The sequence below is a fragment of the Podarcis vaucheri genome (assembly GCF_965113315.1).
Source record: "Podarcis vaucheri genome assembly, chromosome: 13".
NCBI lineage: Eukaryota > Metazoa > Chordata > Lepidosauria > Squamata > Lacertidae > Podarcis > Podarcis vaucheri.
In genome coordinates, this window is record NC_138751.1 from 2709968 (window position 1) to 2728314 (window position 18347).

At 47.2% G+C, this 18347-nt stretch overlaps 1 protein-coding gene across 1 annotated transcript; it reads left to right on the forward strand.

Annotated features, from left to right (window-relative positions):
- The first annotated feature begins 8128 nt into the window (after positions 1-8128).
- Positions 8129-12142, forward strand: POP7 (POP7 homolog, ribonuclease P/MRP subunit). The gene is made up of 2 exons (XM_082197963.1): positions 8129-8211; positions 11133-12142. The coding sequence occupies exon 2, from the start codon at positions 11139-11141 to the stop codon at positions 11523-11525; it is 387 nt and encodes a 128-aa protein (XP_082054089.1). The 5' UTR covers positions 8129-8211; positions 11133-11138; the 3' UTR covers positions 11526-12142.
- The last annotated feature ends 6205 nt before the right edge of the window (positions 12143-18347 follow it).

An 18347-nucleotide genomic window follows, 5' to 3' on the forward strand; every position in this document is an offset into this window, starting at 1 on the left:
CGACTCAGTTTCCTCCATCCCCGCACACCCACCTAAAAATTGGCCAATATATCCAGGGTAGCATCTGGCAGTAGATCCATGATGTTTGTGGTCAGATCTGTGGTTATGTACAAGATATGTGAATAAAGGGTGAATTTGGGGCTCCCCAATGCAAAAAGTGTGATGATCCATGAGGATCCGTGCTTCAAAACCACGTTTTGGGGCCATGGTGTTGCCAGGAAGCCGTGGATCTCGGTTTTTGTGGTGCAGGCTGTGCCCCTGGCCATGATGTGTGATTTGACGGTGAATTTGGGCTGATCTAGTGCAAAAAGCGTGAGGATCCATGAGGATCCGTGCTTCAAAACCATGTTTTTGGGCCACGGTATGGTCAGGAAGCCGTGGATCTCGGTTTTTGTGGTGCAGGCTGTGCCCCTGGCCATGATGTGTGATTTGACGGTGAATTTGGGCTGATCTAGTGCAAAAAGCGTGAGGATCCATGAGGATCCGTGCTTCAAAACCACGTTTTTGGGCCACGGTATGGTCAGGAAGCCGTGGACCCGTGATTTTTGTGGTGGATGCTGTGCCCCTGGCCATGAAGTTTGATCTGATGAAGACTTTGGGCTGATCTAGTGCAAAAAGCTTGAGGATCCATGAGGATCCGTGCTTCAAAACCACCTCTTTGGGCCTTGGAGTGGCCAGGAAGCCGTGGATCCGAGTTTTTTGTGGTGCAGGCTGTGCCCCTGGCTATGATGTGTGATTTGACAGTGAGTTTGGGTTGGCCCAATGCAAAAAGCGTGAAGATCCATGAGGATCCGTGGTTCGGAACCAAGTTTTTGGGCCATAGAGTGGCCAGGAAGCTGTGGATCCGAGTTTTTTGTGGTGCAGGCTGTGCCCCTGGGAATGATGTGTGATTTGACGGTGACTTTGGGCTGATCTAGTGCAAAAATCATGAGGATCCATGAGGATCCGTGCTTCAAAACCACGTTTTTGGGCCTTGGAGTGGCCAGGAAGCCGTGGATCCGAGTTTTCTGTGGTGCAGGCTGTGCCCCTGGCTATGATGTGTGATTTGACAGTGAGTTTGGGTTGGCCCAATGCAAAAAGCGTGAGGATCCATGAGGATCCGTGCTTCAAAACCACGTTTTTGGGCCATGGAGTGGCCAGGAAGCCGTGGATCTGAGTTTTCTGTGGTGCAGGCTGTGCCCCTGGGAATGATGTGTGATTTGACGGTGAGGTTGGGGTGGCCCAATGCAAAAAGTGTGAGGATCCACGAGGATCCGTGCTTCGGAACCACGTTTTTGGGCCATAGAGTGGCCAGGAAGCTGTGGATCCGAGTTTTTTGTGGTGCAGGCTGTGCCCCTGGGAATGATGTGTGATTTGACGGTGACTTTGGGCTGATCTAGTGCAAAAATCATGAGGATCCATGAGGATCCGTGCTTCAAAACCACGTTTTTGGGCCTTGGAGTGGCCAGGAAGCCGTGGATCCGAGTTTTCTGTGATGCAGGCTGTGCCCCTGGCTATGATGTATGATTTGACAGTGAGTTTGGGTTGGCCCAATGCAAAAAGCGTGAAGATCCATGAGGATCCGTGGTTCGGAACCACGTTTTTGGGCCACGGTATGGCCAGGAAGCCGTGGACCCGTGATTTTTGTGGTGGATGCTGTGCCCCTGGCCATGAAGTTTGATCTGATGAAGACTTTGGGCTGATCTAGTGCAAAAAGCGTGAGGATCCATGAGGATCCGTGCTTCGGAACCACGTTTTTGGGCCAGGGCGTGGCCAGGCAGGTGTGGATCCGAGTTTTTTGTGGTGTACGCTGTGCCCCTTACTATGATATGTGATTTGACGGTGAGTTTGGGTTGGCCCGATGCAGAAAGCGTGTGGATCCATGAAGATCCGTTCTTGAAAACCACGTTTTTGGGCCACGGTTTCGCCAGGCAGCCGTGGATCCGTGATTTTTGTGGTGGATGCTGTGCCCATGGCCATGATCTTTGATCTGATGGTGACTTTGGGCTGATCTAGTGGAAAAATCATGAGGATCCATGAGGATCCGTGTTTTTTAACCATGTTTTTGCGCCCCTGCGCCCCCCCGAAACAGTGGATGCGTGATTTTTTTGATGCTTTCTACAGAGTAAGACATGGTCTACAATATCATGGTGGTTTTATTTAATTTGGATGAAAAAATCATATGAATTCACGAGGATCCGTGTAGATCCGCCTTTTACCTTTTTCCAATATGGAGAAGCAAAGCAGCTAGTAAGCCTGATCTTAGTAAGCAACAGGGTGCTCACGCAGGAGGGAGGAGAACCCTGAACAATGGTGTGCAAGCCCTTATATAGACTTTTGAAATTGCCCACCCAAGACCACCCGCCTAAAACATCATACATGCTTCTCAGAAGGAGGCGATCTACCGCAGAACTCCTGCCTACCAGGATGCCTGACAATATAACACCGGTCTTGAAAGACCTGCATTGGCTCCCAGTACGTTTCCGAGCACAATTCAAAGTGTTGGTGCTGACCTTTAAAGCCCTAAACGGCCTCGGTCCAGTAAACCTGAAGGAGCGTCTCCACCCCCATCATTCTGCCCGGACGCTGAGGTCCAGCGCCGAGGGCCTTCTGGCGGTTCCCTCACTGCGAGAAGCAAAGCTACAGGGAACCAGGCAGAGGGCCTTTTTGGTAGTGGCGCCCGCCCTGTGGAACACCCTTCCAGCAGATGTCAAGGCGATAAACAACTACCTGACATTCAGGAGACATCTTAAGGCAGCCCTGTTCAGGGAAGTTTTTAACGTGTGATATTTTATTGTATTTTTGGTTTTTATGGAAGCCGCCCAGAGTGGCTGGGGAGGCCCAGCCAGATGGGCGGGGTATAAATAATAAATTATTATTATTATTATTATTATTATTATTATTATTATTATGGTCACATTGCATTACCTGGGCAGCCTGGACATTCTTTTGTGATGGGTAATACTTTAGTTCCTAAATCGAGGTTACAGGTTCACCCTGTTCATGCACAAATATGCCCAAAAGACAGGTAAGCAAGACAATGGGGAGGCTTTCCCATTTCCTTCCTCCTTGCAGAGAAATATTAGAGGTCCATTTGGGAGAGTCAAAATGGTTTCAGGATTGCTCTCCTGTACTATTTCAGATACGTGGTTTATATACTTATGTATGTGTTTGCCTTGTACATTTAAGAACATTAAATTTATATTTGAGACCTTAGAATTCTTATAACAACAATATATTCCATTTTGTGATTATAAATATTTTTAAATCGTAGATTTCCTTGATAAAGGTCGGGAGTAGTTTTAAAAACAATGGATCAAAAAATTATTTCCTTTTTCTTACCCTATGCTTTTTGCTCCTTGCACTTCTAGGGCCATAGCCAATTAAGACATTAATGAATCAGTTAAGCCAGAGTCAGGGCCGTCTTTAGCAGATGCGACGCTGGGGTGCAAATATCCACCCAGCACCCCCAAATTACCACGGATAGTGGGGGGCGAAGCTGTGCACTGCCAGCCGTCGGGGGAGGGGGTGCAACTCTCCCCCATGCTGCTGTGGGAGAGCATTCCCCACAGAGGCTTGGGAGGGAAGCTGCACGTCCGGCAGCCATATGGTTGGCAGGGTGTAGCTGGCGGACTTGCAGGGGAAGGGGAGGCCGTCGGCAAATCCGCGCAGCTCCCCCACTCGCTGGGGCACCCCTGAGAGGCCGGCGCCCTGGCGCAACGAACCACTAAGCCCTATGGGAAAGACGGCTTTGGCCAGAGTGCATAAATGATTAGAATTTGGGGCTAGGTCCTGGGGGACCCGGGTTCAAATCCCTGCTCTGCCATGAAACTCACTGGTAATTGTGAGCCAGTCGCATCTCAGCCTTAATAACCTCCCTGATAGGTTTGTTGGGAGAACTTCAGTTCCTTGGAGGAAAGATGGGACATAAATGCATAAATACCTAATTTGGCATATCTGAGTGGCACAATAGTTCTGAAGCAGAAAGGTGATGGATGTGTAGCATAGCAGCAAGCACTATTTTAAAAAAGTCATTCCTTCTTGTGTGCATTCATAACAAGGAAAGAATTAGCAGTAATTTGTTTTGGATTGTGTTGTTTTTAATCTGCACTTTTAATTTGAAATGGAGTTGCCACTTTTAACGTATTTTTATCTATTTCATAAAATGCACCCACTGCTTGATTGTAAATAATAATAATAAATCTCAAAGCAGTTTACAAAAAGACAGGGGTCCACAAATTGAACAGGGCTCCACAATTCTTGGCTGGCTTTGGTAGCCCACCCTCAAACTGCTTGCAAGGCCTCTGCACCTATTGGGATTGTTATAACTTGGGGGGATGGGAGTAGGATGGGCGCCGAAACCCTTCTAACCCTTATAAAATATGTGAGGATTCAAACAGCCAGACTCAGTGGCGTAGCGTGGGTTGTCAGCACCCGGGGCAAGGCAAGTAATTTGCGCCCCCTAACCCGTGGATTTGCGCCCCCTAACCCGTGGATTTGCGCACCCTAACCCTAACCCCCAGATGTTGCGCCTGATGCGGCCGCCCCCCCTGCACCCCCCACGCTACGCCACTGCTGGGTAGAAGTTCCTGATGTTGCAAAAATGGACTTTGATGGAGGCTGAGGCTTTCCCCATACATTTTGTCGCCTTTTACACCAAATGCGTGTTTGCTTCCTCTTCCTCCAGAGTAAGAGAGGTTTCTCTCAACTGAGGACAACAAAGACGAGGAACACGATGGCACGTGGAACTGTTTTCCCGGTGGCTCCAAATGCACCTCTGCGGATTCTTTTTTAATTTGCCCCCTTTTGTTTTAATGAAGGTGAAGTGCTTGCTGCAAAGTGCTTTCAGAGCCATCTGCTGCAAAGTAGCAAGCCGGAATAATTCCCTGTGATCCTTTCACTCTTCCCTCCCCACCCCTCCGCCCCCACCCAGCAACGAAATTCCATATCGCCCTCTGCTGGCCAGTTCAAGAAGGCTTCAAAGCTCACCCCCAATAAGGGACTTTCTGAGATCAGAATGCGTCGAAATTAAGATATTAGGGGGGGGGGCACTAAAATGCAGCTTTCCAAAGATATTAAAGGAGCCCAAACACATTTTTCATTCAAGCAGTAAGTGTTTCCCGCACGATCCAGAGACTCGAAGAATTGCTTTAGTTTCATGCTGCATTTGTTGTTTCTCAGCGTTCAAGCAGAGGTCTCTGCCTGCAGCGGCTGCTCCTCCTGCGAGCAGTGAGCGGAGTGCAGCCACAGCGACGGCGGGGGGCGCGCGCGCTGGGCGCAAGGCTGGCGGTGGCGGCGGGGAGCCCGGCGGAGGAAGGAACTTGTCCCTTCCCTCTGGACTCGCGCCCCCCCCAGATGTTGCGCCCGGTGCGGCCGGCACCCCTGGCACCCCCCACGCTACGCCACTGCCCAGACTAGCTTCCTGGTGAGATGACAGCCCAAGTCGGTGGTTCTCAAACGTCTTCCTCTGGGGCATAGTTTGAGAATAAAAATTTGCTAGCACCACACTGAATTTTTTATTGTTAAGAAATACATTGCAAAACAAAAACAGGATTTGTGAGCGAAAAGACAATGGGGAGGATTTTCCATTTTTCTTTGACCTTGCAGACATATATTTGAGGTCAATTTGGGAGGGACAAAATGGTTTCAGGACTTTTTCTGTGGGGTTTCAGACATGTTGTTTATATAAGAAGTTATGAACATTTCCCGTTCATGGATCATTCTTAAAAAGTAGAGACATCACCTTGCCAACAAAGGTCCGTATAGTGAAAGCTCTGGTTTTCCCGGTAGTGATGTATGGAAGTGAGAGCTGGACCATAAAGAAGGCTGATGGCCAAAGAATGGATGCTTTTGAATTCTGGTGCTGGAGGAGACTCTTGAGAGTCCCATGGACTGCAAGTGAGGCATCAGGCATAAGCCTGCATTTTATTAATGTTTGATCAGGACTTGTATATTAAAGAGAGAGCTTAAATTTTCAAAAGTTTCAAGCCAGGCAGAAGACCAGCAGTTTACAACCTTGGTAATGTTTATCCTCCTAGACAAGGGCCCCTTTGATTGATAGCAGAAAACAATTCTCAAAGTCGTAAAAGCTGGAATTACAGACTGAGTGAGGACACTGACCCTATATGTTACAGAAGATAAAAAAGGCAGAAATAAATAATTAGGAATGAGTAAATAGTAAAATAATGCCAATGTGCCTCCCAGTAAAATGAGCCAGATCTTCTTTCCAAGGTTAAAGACCAAATGGAGAAGCATCTAGCTGGCAAGTCTTTTTTTAAAGCTGTTTCTTTCTTAAACTGAAGAGAGTTAAAGGGCAATAAATGTTGGGAAGAGCTAATGGGAAAAGCAGCTGGCTGGAGAAGGGGGGGGAATGTAAACAGGGGAAGAGGCTTCTTTTAAAGCGGTTTTTTACTGTGTTCCTTTTTACTGAGTTCCTTTTCTACTTTACAAAAGGCCTTATTCCTTTTAAAAGGCTACCTATGTTATGTATTAAATATATTGTCTTAAATGTAATTATGCAAAGGATTTAAGAAATGCTAGATTTCATATAGTTGTAAGAGTTAAATTAAGTCAGCCACCAGCCTAGCCCTGCCAGACAGGAAGACGCCATCCGAGCAGTTCTGATATATTAGTTGTCAGACATTTGTTTAGAAACCTTCAAATGAAGGAGATCTTTCAATGTTGATGTGAAACTCAAGATCCTTGACATATGTTTAAGATAAAAATTTAAGATTAACCATTTGTTTTAGAAGGCAATAGGGCAAGGAGGGCAAGAGGTGAGCTGGTAATTAAGATGCCTTGTTGAGACACATGTAAGATATATTACTACTTATTTGTCATTTATAGATGTAACAATATATAGCTCTTTGTGTTCCATATAAGGACAGGAGGATATGGGTGTATCTTCTAGGATTGGTTCTAGCAATCAGCCAATAGGAAATTCAACCAGGCTGATTGGACAGAGGTAGCCACAGGAGGAGCAAAGGGGGCTGGATTAAGGGAATATAAGTGCTGGCCATAATGGCAGGAGGCCAGGCCAGAGCTTGGTAACCATATACCACTGTGCCTCTCATTTAATTGTCTGACAAATAAATTATTATTTTAATTTCTCTATTGCTGCGTTGAATATTTCATTCCAGCTAAGCGTTAACCACAAGCAGGGTGCTACACAAGAAGATCAAACCTCTCCATTCAGAAGGAAATCAGGCCTGAGTGCTCACTGGAAGGACAGATCCTGAAGCTGAGGCTCCAAGACTTTGGCCACCTCATGAGAAGAGAAGACTCCCTGGAAAAGACCCTGATGTTGGGAAAGATGGAGGGCAGAAGGAGAAGGGGACGATGGAGGACGAGATGATGGGACAGTGTTCTCGAAGCCGCCAGCATGAGTCTGACCAAACTGCGGGAGGCAGTGGAAGACAGGAGGGCCTGGCGTGCTCTGGTCCAGGGGGTCACGAAGAGGCGGACACGACTAAACGACAACAATTTACAATCTTTGTTTAACGCGCAAGAAAGAAGGCCTTTTTGCTGGCTAGGTTCAATTCTAATCCTTCTAACCTCCTTTGGGGTAGGTTTGTGGGTTTGGCAGGAGATAGGATCTGACGATGCCCACCTGGTGGAAACTCTAGCTCCCATGGCCCTTAAATGTAAAATGTAGGTGGACACGACTGAACTAAACAACAACATATTTATATATTTATAATTTATATAGAAATATATCTAAATTATATATAAATAAATATATAAAAATTAATTTATATATATTTATATATATTTGTTGTTATTTAGTCGTTTAGTGTTGTCCGACTCTTCGTGACCCCCTGGACCAGAGCACGCCAGGCACTCCTGATAAATATATATATATATATGTTGGGAAATGCGCCATAAAATAAGGCAAGGCCTCTCTTCTTTTTGCATGAACTCCTTTTGTTCCCCGAGCGCAGCGACGGATCTTTGCAAAGGGCAAAAAAAAAAAATCTTAGTTTGGGGTTGGATTTCCCCCCCCCCCGCGAGTCGCGCGCCCCGCGTATCTATCTATCCGAAAGTCTAAGTGCGAATCTTTTCCCAGGCGCGTCCCCGGGACGTTCCATTGCTGTATGAACGTTCCACGCGAGCGTTCCAAGCGGAAACCGGAAGCGCGCGGAGAAAGCGAGAGCGTGCGCGTGCTTGAGCGCGTTCCCGCGCTTGCTCTGTTCCCTCCTGCAGCTGCCTTGTTGGGGAGACCCGCTTGCAAAGGTGGGGAAAGGGTGCAAGGAGGAAGGGAGGGAGGGAAGGAAGCAAGGAAAGAAGGGGGCGCAGGGTGGGGTGCAAAAAGAGGGGTGCGCGCAGAGATGTGGGGCAGGGGAGGTTTCTGGGTGCGGGTGCAGAAGGAATAACTGGGGGTGCAGCAAGGGACCTCATCACATTTTCAACATGCATTGCTCATTAGCGTGCTTGCAAGGAACCGGTGTCCTTCGGAACTCCCTGCCACTGGTTTTTTTTAGGCAGGCCCCTTCACCCTGCTGCTGACTAAGGTGCCCGCCCAAACCTTTTATATTTGATTGTTTTTATTTATTATTAGGTTTATAACCCAGCTTTTCCCTTCAAAGAACTCAAGACGGCATGCCTGATTCTCCTGCCCCCCCCCTCCCCATTTTATCCCCATTTAACAGCCTTATGCTGAAAGCTCCCTTAGACACAGCGAGGCTTACTTCTGAGTAAATGGTTGCCATTAATTTGATTTTAGAATGTATTTCAATTAATTGATTGCGATTTTGTGTAAACTGTGTTATTTTTACCGTTGTTAGCTGCTCTGAGCCCGGCTTCGGCTAGGGAGGGCGGGATATAAATAAAAATTTATTATTATTATTATTAATTGTGGTAATAAATAATGTCAGGGGAAAATAATAGGAAAGTGTGGTTAAGGGGAAGTTTATTTCTGCTTCGAGACTTGTGTTCAGTCTTGTACACGCAGTCTTTTTTTTATATAAATTTTTTTATTGGTTTTTCACAATTTATATAAACACAAACAATACACAATACAAACATACAAAGACATAAACAAACATGTATAATTTCGAATCCTTTTTTCTTAAACCTTACTTCGCCGACTTCCCCGTACCTCCCCTTTCTGCATCCCAATTCCCAAATTTATTTCAGCAAATCCTCCCCCTTAATTTTATCTAATTTTCCCTTGTTCTTTTCTTTTACTTAATCTTCCACAGCTGTAATCCCCTATTTTCTGTAACTTCAACATTTTAGCCCTCATTAATTTTACAGTATTTCTTAAGATAAATTTTAAATTTCTTCCAATCTTCTTCCGCCGTCTCTTTCCCCTGGTCTCGGATTCTGCCAGTCATTTCATGTACACGCAGTCTACTACTTGCATGCATATCTTTATTGTGTGCTTATTCCCTCCCCTTTTTCTCTCTCCAGGGAGTTTGGGGTGGTGTGTACGTGGGTCTCCACCTCCTCCATTAATCTCTGCAACATCCCTTTGACCCTTTGAGGCAGGGTAGGCGGAGAGGAGGCAGGACTGGCCACAAACGTCACACCCAGTGATCTTTCGAACGCTGGATTCGAACACGGGTCCCTCCCAGGTCCAGTGGTTCTCAAAGGGTTTTGCGCGTGGCTTTTTATAAGTGCTGTAAGCCTCCCAGAGTGGCTGGGGAAACCCAGCCAGATGGACAGGGTATAAATAAATAATAAAATTATTATTATTATTATTTGCATAATGGGTAGATAAGTTTTCAAAATGATAGCAAGGCTTCTTAGTGTTGATGAGGAGATGAGAATTTGCTTGTCTCAAATTAGACCCAATATAAATGAGATTACCTGGCAAAAGCAAGCTCATACCTCTCATCGAGTTTGCATGCATACATATGTAAGAAGCTCGTGTATAATTATATTTTGTTCTTTTTTTAAAAAAAATACTTTATTAGTTGAATATAAGAACAATATATAATCAAACACAAGCAATCAAATACAGTTCCCCCCCCCCAAAAAAAAAACCAACCCCAACTACGTCCATTAGTAATATAATCAAATAAAAAATTATTTCTACAGTTGCTGGTTTAAAAAATTATCATTCCACATGTATTTTGTTCTTGTATAGCTGCATTGTCTTATACTTTCTGGATGTTCCACAATAATATTATAAAGCAGTTGTGTTCTGTGTGATAAATCAAGCACAGATGGGACTTGTTTATTTCTCCATATATTCCTTATCCATTTAAAAAACACCTCTGCGATTTTTATTCTGAAAGTGTGGCTCAGAAAAAAAAAGTTTGAGACCCCCGTCCTAGTCCAACGCTAACCACTATACCTCCTTTTTTTAAAAAAAATACATTTTTATTAATTTTAACATACAAATTATAAAACGTACCACACAAATTATTACAAATACACTTTTTTTGGACTTCCATCAGCACCTCCAATGACCTTCCATCTTAACCTCTTTTTATGCATTAATTAATTTTATATTGTCTTTACCTCTCTTAACTTATCATCACCCCTTCTCCGTTTTTACAATATTTCCAACAATACTCCTCACAGAACTTCTTGCAAACCTGAAAAGGTCGTCTGATCATCACAAATTCTTTTCATATAGTTCGTAAATTTACTCCAGTCTTCGGTAAATTTCTGGTCCCGCTGGTTTCGTATCCTTCCTGCTAATTTGTCTAATTCTGCATAGTCCATCAACTTCATCCTCCATCCTTCAATTGTTGGCAATTCTTCTTGCTTCCATTTCAGGGCTAATAGTATTCTGGCTGCTGTTACTGCATATAAAAAAAGCTTACATTCTTTTCTATTTATATCACTTCCCACCATTCCCAATAGAAATGCTTCTGGTTTCTTTGTAAATGTATGTTTCAACATTTTTTTCAACTCGTTACATATCATCTCCCAAAAATATTTCACCTTTTTACATTCCCACCACATATGATAGAATGTTCCCACTTTTTCTTTACATTTCCAACATTTATTGCTAGTTTTATACATTTTCGCTAACTTAACAGGAGTGATATACCATCTATACATCATTTCCATCACATTTTCTTTTAATGCATTACATGCAGTAAACTTTAAACCTTCTTTCCATAATTTCACCCAGTCACTCGGTTGTATATTATATCCTAACCACTATACCTCCCACCCATCGCCTCTCTCTTCCCCAGGACCGCATGTCTGAGCCGGGCCCCCCCACGCAGACGGAGTACGCCCTGCGCCGGCGCTTGCCGCGCCGCCTCCCTCGCCGACGCAGCGACATCTACATCAACATGAAGACGGATTTCAAAGCGCAGCTAAGCCGCTGCCAGAAGCTGCTTGCGCCCGGCAGCGGCTGTCCTGAAATCTGCATCCACGGACTGGGGCTGGCCATCAACCGCGCCATCAACATTGCCCTGCAGTTAGAGGCCACCGGCAGCGGGTCCCTGTGCCTGGCTGCCAACACGTCCACCGTGGAGCTGGCCGACGTGGCCGAGCCGGAAGGGGACAGCGACGAGCCGCTGGCCAGGACCCGGAACAACTCTGCCATCCACATCCGGGTCTGTCGCGTCGCCCCGGAGTAGCCGCCGTTGGAAACCTCGGTGTCCCCGGGTGAGGAGGAGCGTCTTCGCTTCCACGAAACGACTCGCTCGAATCCCGGGATCCTGTGTTGTGTAGGAGTGACTGGGCGAGTGGGGGATCTCCGCCTTCCCAAACTGGTTTTGTCTTTGCTGGCTGGACTGGGCACGAGGTTTGAAGTTTCTCTGTACACGGAATGCACAATTCTCCCATCTCGCGTGACAAAACGCCAGCGCTGAATTAGAGGCTCGTTTCTCCCCCTTTTCTGGCTAAATTGGAACACCATTTTGCAGGACGCTGTTGCTGGCCTTGGCCGAGTGTGGACTTCTCTCTGTGGGAATCGGAACCACCCTACAGGAGAAGAGGGACCTGCAGTGGACACAGACGGTTTTCCACCTGGCCTGAAAACCAAATTGTTACCAAAGTGGGACTTGCATTTTCACTTGTTCGCAAGAAAGATCCTTAGAGGCCTGGCATTGCAGGCTGACTTCCTTAATGCTGTGACGTCTGCAGGGTGTTGCTTCCAAACGTTTCAGTGTGTATGTGTGTCTTGTGGCGTTTTGGAGTGTATTTTTTGCTTGGATTTGGGGAATAAACCCTTGTTTTACCAGGAGGGAGAGAAGAGAGCCTTTTCTCACTTTTTCAAGGGGCACTGGGCAAGGTAAGATTGCATTATTTAGCAAAACGAAGAGGCCTCAATCGAAGCAGAAAGATCGCTTGAGTGTTTTGCGTAAAATGCTTATAAGAACAGACAAACCCCCCCAAAATCAGCAAGATTGAAAAACGGCAACATCTGGTCCAGCACGATGTTCTCACAGTAGCCAACCTGTGGGAAACCAGCCGGTAGGATTCGAACACAAGAGCAACATTCTCCCCTCCTGTGATTCCCAGTCCAGCAAACAGCATTCAGAAGCATCAGAGTATAGCCATTGTGGCTAGTAGCTGCTGATAATAGGGTTGCCATATGCCTGGAATTTCCTGGACATATCTGGAATACTGTTTTCAGCAGAAGCATCTGGGTGGAAATTAGCCAAATGTCTGGGGAAATCCGGACGATATGGCAGCCTATGACAGCAGTGCCGATTTTGCTGATTTCCCCTTAAAATAGCTCAAAAACGGCATTTTTGTGTGTGATGTTGCCCAAAAGAGCTTTGGGCAAAACTAAAAAAACCCAAACCCTTTCTGTCCAGATTTTCACTGTTTGAAATACGGCAGCCCTATGCTGATAGACAAATCGGTACAAATCGGTGGCCATCACTGACTCCTACAGAAAGGAGTTCTGTAGCTTTAACTACATGCTGCGGGAAGAAGGACTTCCCATCCATAATAATAATAATAATAATAATAATAATAATAATAATAATTTATTATTTGTACCCCGCCCATCTGGCTGGGTTTCCCCAGCCACTCTGGGCGGCTTCCAACAAAGATGAAAAATACATTAAAATGTCACCCATTAAAAACTTCCCTGAACAGGGCTGCTTTCAGATGTCTTCTAAAAGTCAGGTAGTTTATCTCTTTGACATCTGCTGGGAGGGCGTTCCGCAGGGCGGGCGCCACCACCGAGAAGGCCCTCTGCCTGGTTCCCTGTAGCTTTGCTTCTCGCAGGGAGGGAACCGCCAGAAGGCCCTCGGAGCTGGACCTCAGTGTCCGGGCTGGACGATGGGCGTGGAGACGCTCCTTCAGGCATACTGGACCTTTGAGGCCGTTTAGGGCTTTCAAGCTCAGCACCAACGCTTTGAATTGTGCTGAATCTCCCGACATTCAACTTCATTGGACTTCCACAAGTTGCACTGTGACAAGGGGAGGAAGACTTTTCTCTGTCCAATTTCTCCATGCCAAGCACGATGTTATAAATTTCCATCGTGTCGCCTACTGCTCACCTCCTCTCTAAACTACTTGTTGTTTAGTGGTGTCCACCTCTTCGTGACCCCCTGGACCAGAGCACGCCAGGCCCTCCTGTCTTCCACTGCCTCCCGCAGTTTGGTCGGACTCATGCTGGTCGCTTCGAGAACACTGTCCCACCATCTTGTCCTCCGTCATCCTCTTCTCCTTCTGCCCTCCATCTTTCCCAACATCAGGGTCTTTTCCAGGGAGTCTTCTCTTCTCCTGAGGTGGCCAAAGTCTTGGAGCCTCAGCTTCAGGATCTGTCCTTCCAGTGAGCACTCAGGGCTGATTTCCTTCAGAATGGAGAGGTCTGATCTTCTTGCAGTCCATGGGACTCTCCAGAGTCTCCTCCAGCACCAGAATTCAAAAGCATCCATTCTTCGGTGATCAGCCTTCTTGATGGTCCAGCTCTCACTTCCATACATCACTACTGGGAAAACCAGAGCTTTAACTATACAGACCTTTGTTGGCAAGGTGATGTCTCTGCTTTTTAAGATGCTGTCTAGGTTTGTCATTGCATAGCTCGTTTAGCTTATATGTAAATCCGGCTGTGCCCTCGCCCTCTTGTCCCGAGCAGGGTGGCCGCGCAGACTCAGGGCTGATTTCCTTCAGAATGGAGAGGTTGGATCTTCTTGCACTCCATGGGACTCTCTAAACTAAAAGGTCCCAAATGGTGCAATCTTTCCTCCATAAGGTGCCTTTCCATCCACTACACCCATCGTGAAGGGGCTGATATGGAAGGTGTATTCCCATACCTCTGCTCTCATGAACCCGACTGACCAGCCGGGGCTTTTCATCCTCCCTCTGACTTGTGGTTACGGTTTTGTAAAAGATTCTGTAGCGGCTTTGGCATTTTGCATTTTGCCTGTCTATGGAGGCGCAGGTCAATTCTGTGTCCAGGGCAGCTCCATCTGGTACGCAGGATGAGACCCTCCCTGCCCACAGACTGTCTGGCCAGAGTGGCGCATGCTCTGGTTATGTATCGCTTGGACTACTGCAATGCGCTCTACGTGGGGCTACCTTTGAAGGGGACCCGGAAACTGCAACTAATCCAGAATGCGGCAGCTGGACTGGTGACTGGGAGCAGCCACTGAGACCACATAACACCGTTCCTGAGAGATCTGCATTGGCTCCCACTACGTTTCCTTGAAAGCCCTAAACAGCCTTGATCCTGTATACCTGAAGGAGCGTCTCCACCCCCATCGTTCTGCCCTGACACTGAGGTCCAGCTCCGAGGGCCTTCTGGCGGTTCCCTCCCTGCGAGAAGTGAGGTTACAGGGAACCAGGCAGAGGGTCTTCTCGGTGGTGGCGCCTGCCCTGTGGAACGCCCTCCCACCAGATGTCAAGGCAATAAACAACTACAGTGGTACCTCGGGTTAAGTACTTCATTCGTTCCGGAGGTCCGCTCTTAACCTGAAACTGTTCTTAACCTGAGACACCACTTTAGCTAATGGGGCCTCCTGTTGCTGCCGCGCCGCGGGAGCACGATTTCTGTTCTCATCCTGAAGCAAAGTTCTTAACCCAAGGTACTATTTCTGGGTTAGCGGAGTCTGTAACCTGAAGCGTCTGTAACCCGAGGTACCACTGTATTTTGCTTTTAAAAGACAACTGAAGGTGGCCCTGCTTGTGGAAGTTTTTAATGTCTGATGCTGTATTGTATTTAGTACAGTGGTGCCCCGCAAGACGAGGCATTCGTCTTGCGGGGCACCACTGTATTCGGTTGGAAGCCGCCCAGAGTGGCTGGGGAAACCCAGCCAAATTATTATTATTATTATTATTATTATTATTATTATTAGCGCTGTTTCAGCTCCATTCTGCTCTGGAGATATTCTCTCTCTCTCTGTGCAGGGAGACCTCTTAAAGGTGGCGTGACGTCAGATCTCCATGCAAATCAGCCTCGCCTCCCTCGACTTGAGCCCAGAGGTTGTTACGTAACCTCACAGACAACAATGGCAGCTGGCACCGCTCCAGGGAGGTCCCGGTAAACAGCCTGTGCCGATCTCTTGGTGAGGCGGCCGTGACAGGAAGGGCTTCTGGGATGGAGTCCTCCTCATTGTTTGCGTCCAGCAGGCCTCCAGGAAGATCAACACAGCACAACCCACGGGCCAAAAACGAGGGTTTGTTGTCTTTAGCAAGCAGCTTGGATCCTTGCCACCCATATTGACCTGCGCTTGAGGCTACAGCTGCGAAAAGGTTCAGCTTTAAAGAGATGGGGACATCGCTGATTTTGTGTGTGTTAGGTTTTGCAGAGCCCCATGGAGGTCTCATTGCAACGCCCCCTTGTTTGGTTCCCCAACCCGGTGCCTTCCAGGAGCTTTGGACCACAGCGTGGGGCTCAGGGAGGGCAGCAGGGCTGCCTGGCGCTGTCTGAATCATAGAATCATAGAATCCTAGAGTTGGAAGAGACCACAAGGGCCATCGAGTCCAACCCCCTGCCAAGCAGGAAACACCATCAGAGCACTCCTGACATATGGTTGTCAAGCCTCTGCTTAAAGACCTCCAAAGTAGGAGACTCCACCACACTCCCAGGCAGCAAATTCCACTGTCAAACAGCTCTTACTGTCAGGAAGTTCTTCCTCATGTTTAGGTGGAATCTTCTTTCTTGTAGTTTGGATCCATTGCTCCGTGTCCGCTTCTCTGGAGCAGCAGAAAACAACCTTTCTCCCTCCTCTATGTGACATCCTTTTATATCTTTGAACATGGCTATCATATCACCCCTTAACCTCCTCTTCTCCAGGCTAAACATGCCCAGCTCCCTTAGCCGTTCCTCATAAGGCATCGTTTCCAGGCCTTGGACCATTTTGGTTGCCCTCCTCTGGACACGTTCCAGTTTGTCAGTGTCCTTCTTGAACTGTGGTGCCCAGAACTGGACACAGTACTCCAGGTGAGGTCTGACCAGAGCAGAATACAGTGGCACTATTACTTCCCTTCATCTAGATGCTATACTCCTATTGATGCAGCCCAGAATTGCATTGGCTTTTTTAGCTGCCGCGTCACACTGTTGGCTCATGTCAAGTTTGTGGTCAACCAAGACTCCTAGATCCTTTTCACATGTACTGCTCTCAAGCCAGGTGTCACCCATCATGTCTGTGCCCTTTATCTTCTGACACCCAGTTCCACTGGACGTCCACAAGAGGTAGAAAAACGTTCCATCCACTGTCTTTTATCATTGTTCCCCCTCACTCTCCTATTCCTATTATGGCTCCCAGTACGTTTCCAAGCACAATTCAAAGTGTTGGTGCTGACCTTTAAAGCCCTAATAATAATAATAATAATAATAATAATAATAATAATAATAATTTATTATTTATACCCCGCCCATCTGGCTGGGCTTCCCCAGCCACTCCGGGCGGCTTCCCAAAAAATATTAAAATACTGTAATACATCAAACATTCAAATTTTCCCTGAACAGGGCTGCCTTCAGATGTCTTCTAAACGTCTGGTAGTTCTTGTTCTCTTTGACATCTGGTGGGAGGGCGTTCCACAGGGCGGGAGCCACCACCGAGAAGGCCCTCTGCCTGCTTCCCTGTAAACTCACTTCTCGCAGGGAGGGAACTGCCAGAAGGCCCTCTGGATTAGTTGTAGTTTCTGGGTCACCTTCAAAGGTAGCCCCACGTAGAGCGCATGGCAGTAGTCCAAGCGGGAGATAACCAGAGCATGCACCACTCTGGCCAGACAGCCTGCGGGCAGGGAGGGTCTCATCCTGCGTACCAGATGGAGCTCCCAGGCTGCACACTTGGTCCTTCAGGGACACAGTTACCCCATTCAGGACCAGGGAGTCCTCCACACCTGCCCACCTCCTGTCCCCCAAAAACAGTACTTCTGTCTTGTCAGGATTCAACCTCAATCTGTTAGCTGCCAACCACCTCCAGGCACTCACACAAACGGCCTCATAGGCCCAGTAGACCTGACGGAGCGTCTCCACCCCCACTGTCCAACCCAGACACTGAGGTCCAGCTCTGAGAGCCTTCTGGCGGTTCCCTCCCTGTGAGAAGCAAGGTTACAGGGAACCAGGCAGAGGGCCTTCTCGGTGGTGGCGCCTGCCCTGTGGAACGCCCTCCCAGCAGATGTCAAGGCAAAAAAACCTACAGTGGTACCTCGGGTTACATATGCTTCAGGTTGCAGACTCCACTAACCCAGAAATAGTACCTCGGGTTAAGAACTTGGCTCTAGGATGAGAACAGTTTCAGGTTAAGAACGGACCTCCGGAACGAATTAAGTACGTAACCAGAGGTACCACTGTATTTTACTTTTAAAAAACACCTGTTTAGGGAAGTTCTTAATGTCTGACACTGTATTGTTTTTGATATTTGGGTGGAAGCTGCCCAGAGTGGCTGGGGAGACCCAGCCAGATGGGCAGGGTATAAATTAATAATAATAATAATTATTATTATTATTATTATTATTATTATTATTATTATTATTAAAAAAACCCAACCCTCCTTCGTAGGGGAGTCTCACCATCTCTGCTTCAGTGATCAGAATTGCCCCTTCCAGCTCTAAATAGCTGCAGAAAATGGACAGGGGGAGAGAATATCCTATTTATCCCCCCTGATGTCAAGCGATGGTGAAGCTGTGTTTGGTTATCATGACGCCTCTTTCTTGTCTGCTAGCCTGGATGTTCCTGAGTTGTCCAAAGGGCAATGAATTTTGCAAAATGGGGATTCTCTCAGTCGCTGCTGTTCTTTTCTTGATTTGGGGGGTGGGGGCACAGGGGGCAAGAGATCTATCTTTGGAGCCCTCCAGCCTCCCCCCTTCCACCCAGAGAGAGTCTCTGCTGTCCTGTCGTCGCAGCTGTGTGTTGGGAGACGGCTTATCAGGACCAGGTCGGAAATAACTCTTTTTCCACCACCACCATGCTGGCATTCTCACGCTGCTCAACAAGAGTCAGGGCGCCTGCGTTAACCCCGGACGCAAGCTGCTGATGAGACAGGGCTGGC

Excerpts from the sequence above, each read along its gene's own strand:
- POP7 (XM_082197963.1), top strand. The coding sequence starts at position 11,139 with ATGTCTGAGCCGGGCCCCCCCACGCAGACGGAGTACGCCCTGCGCCGG.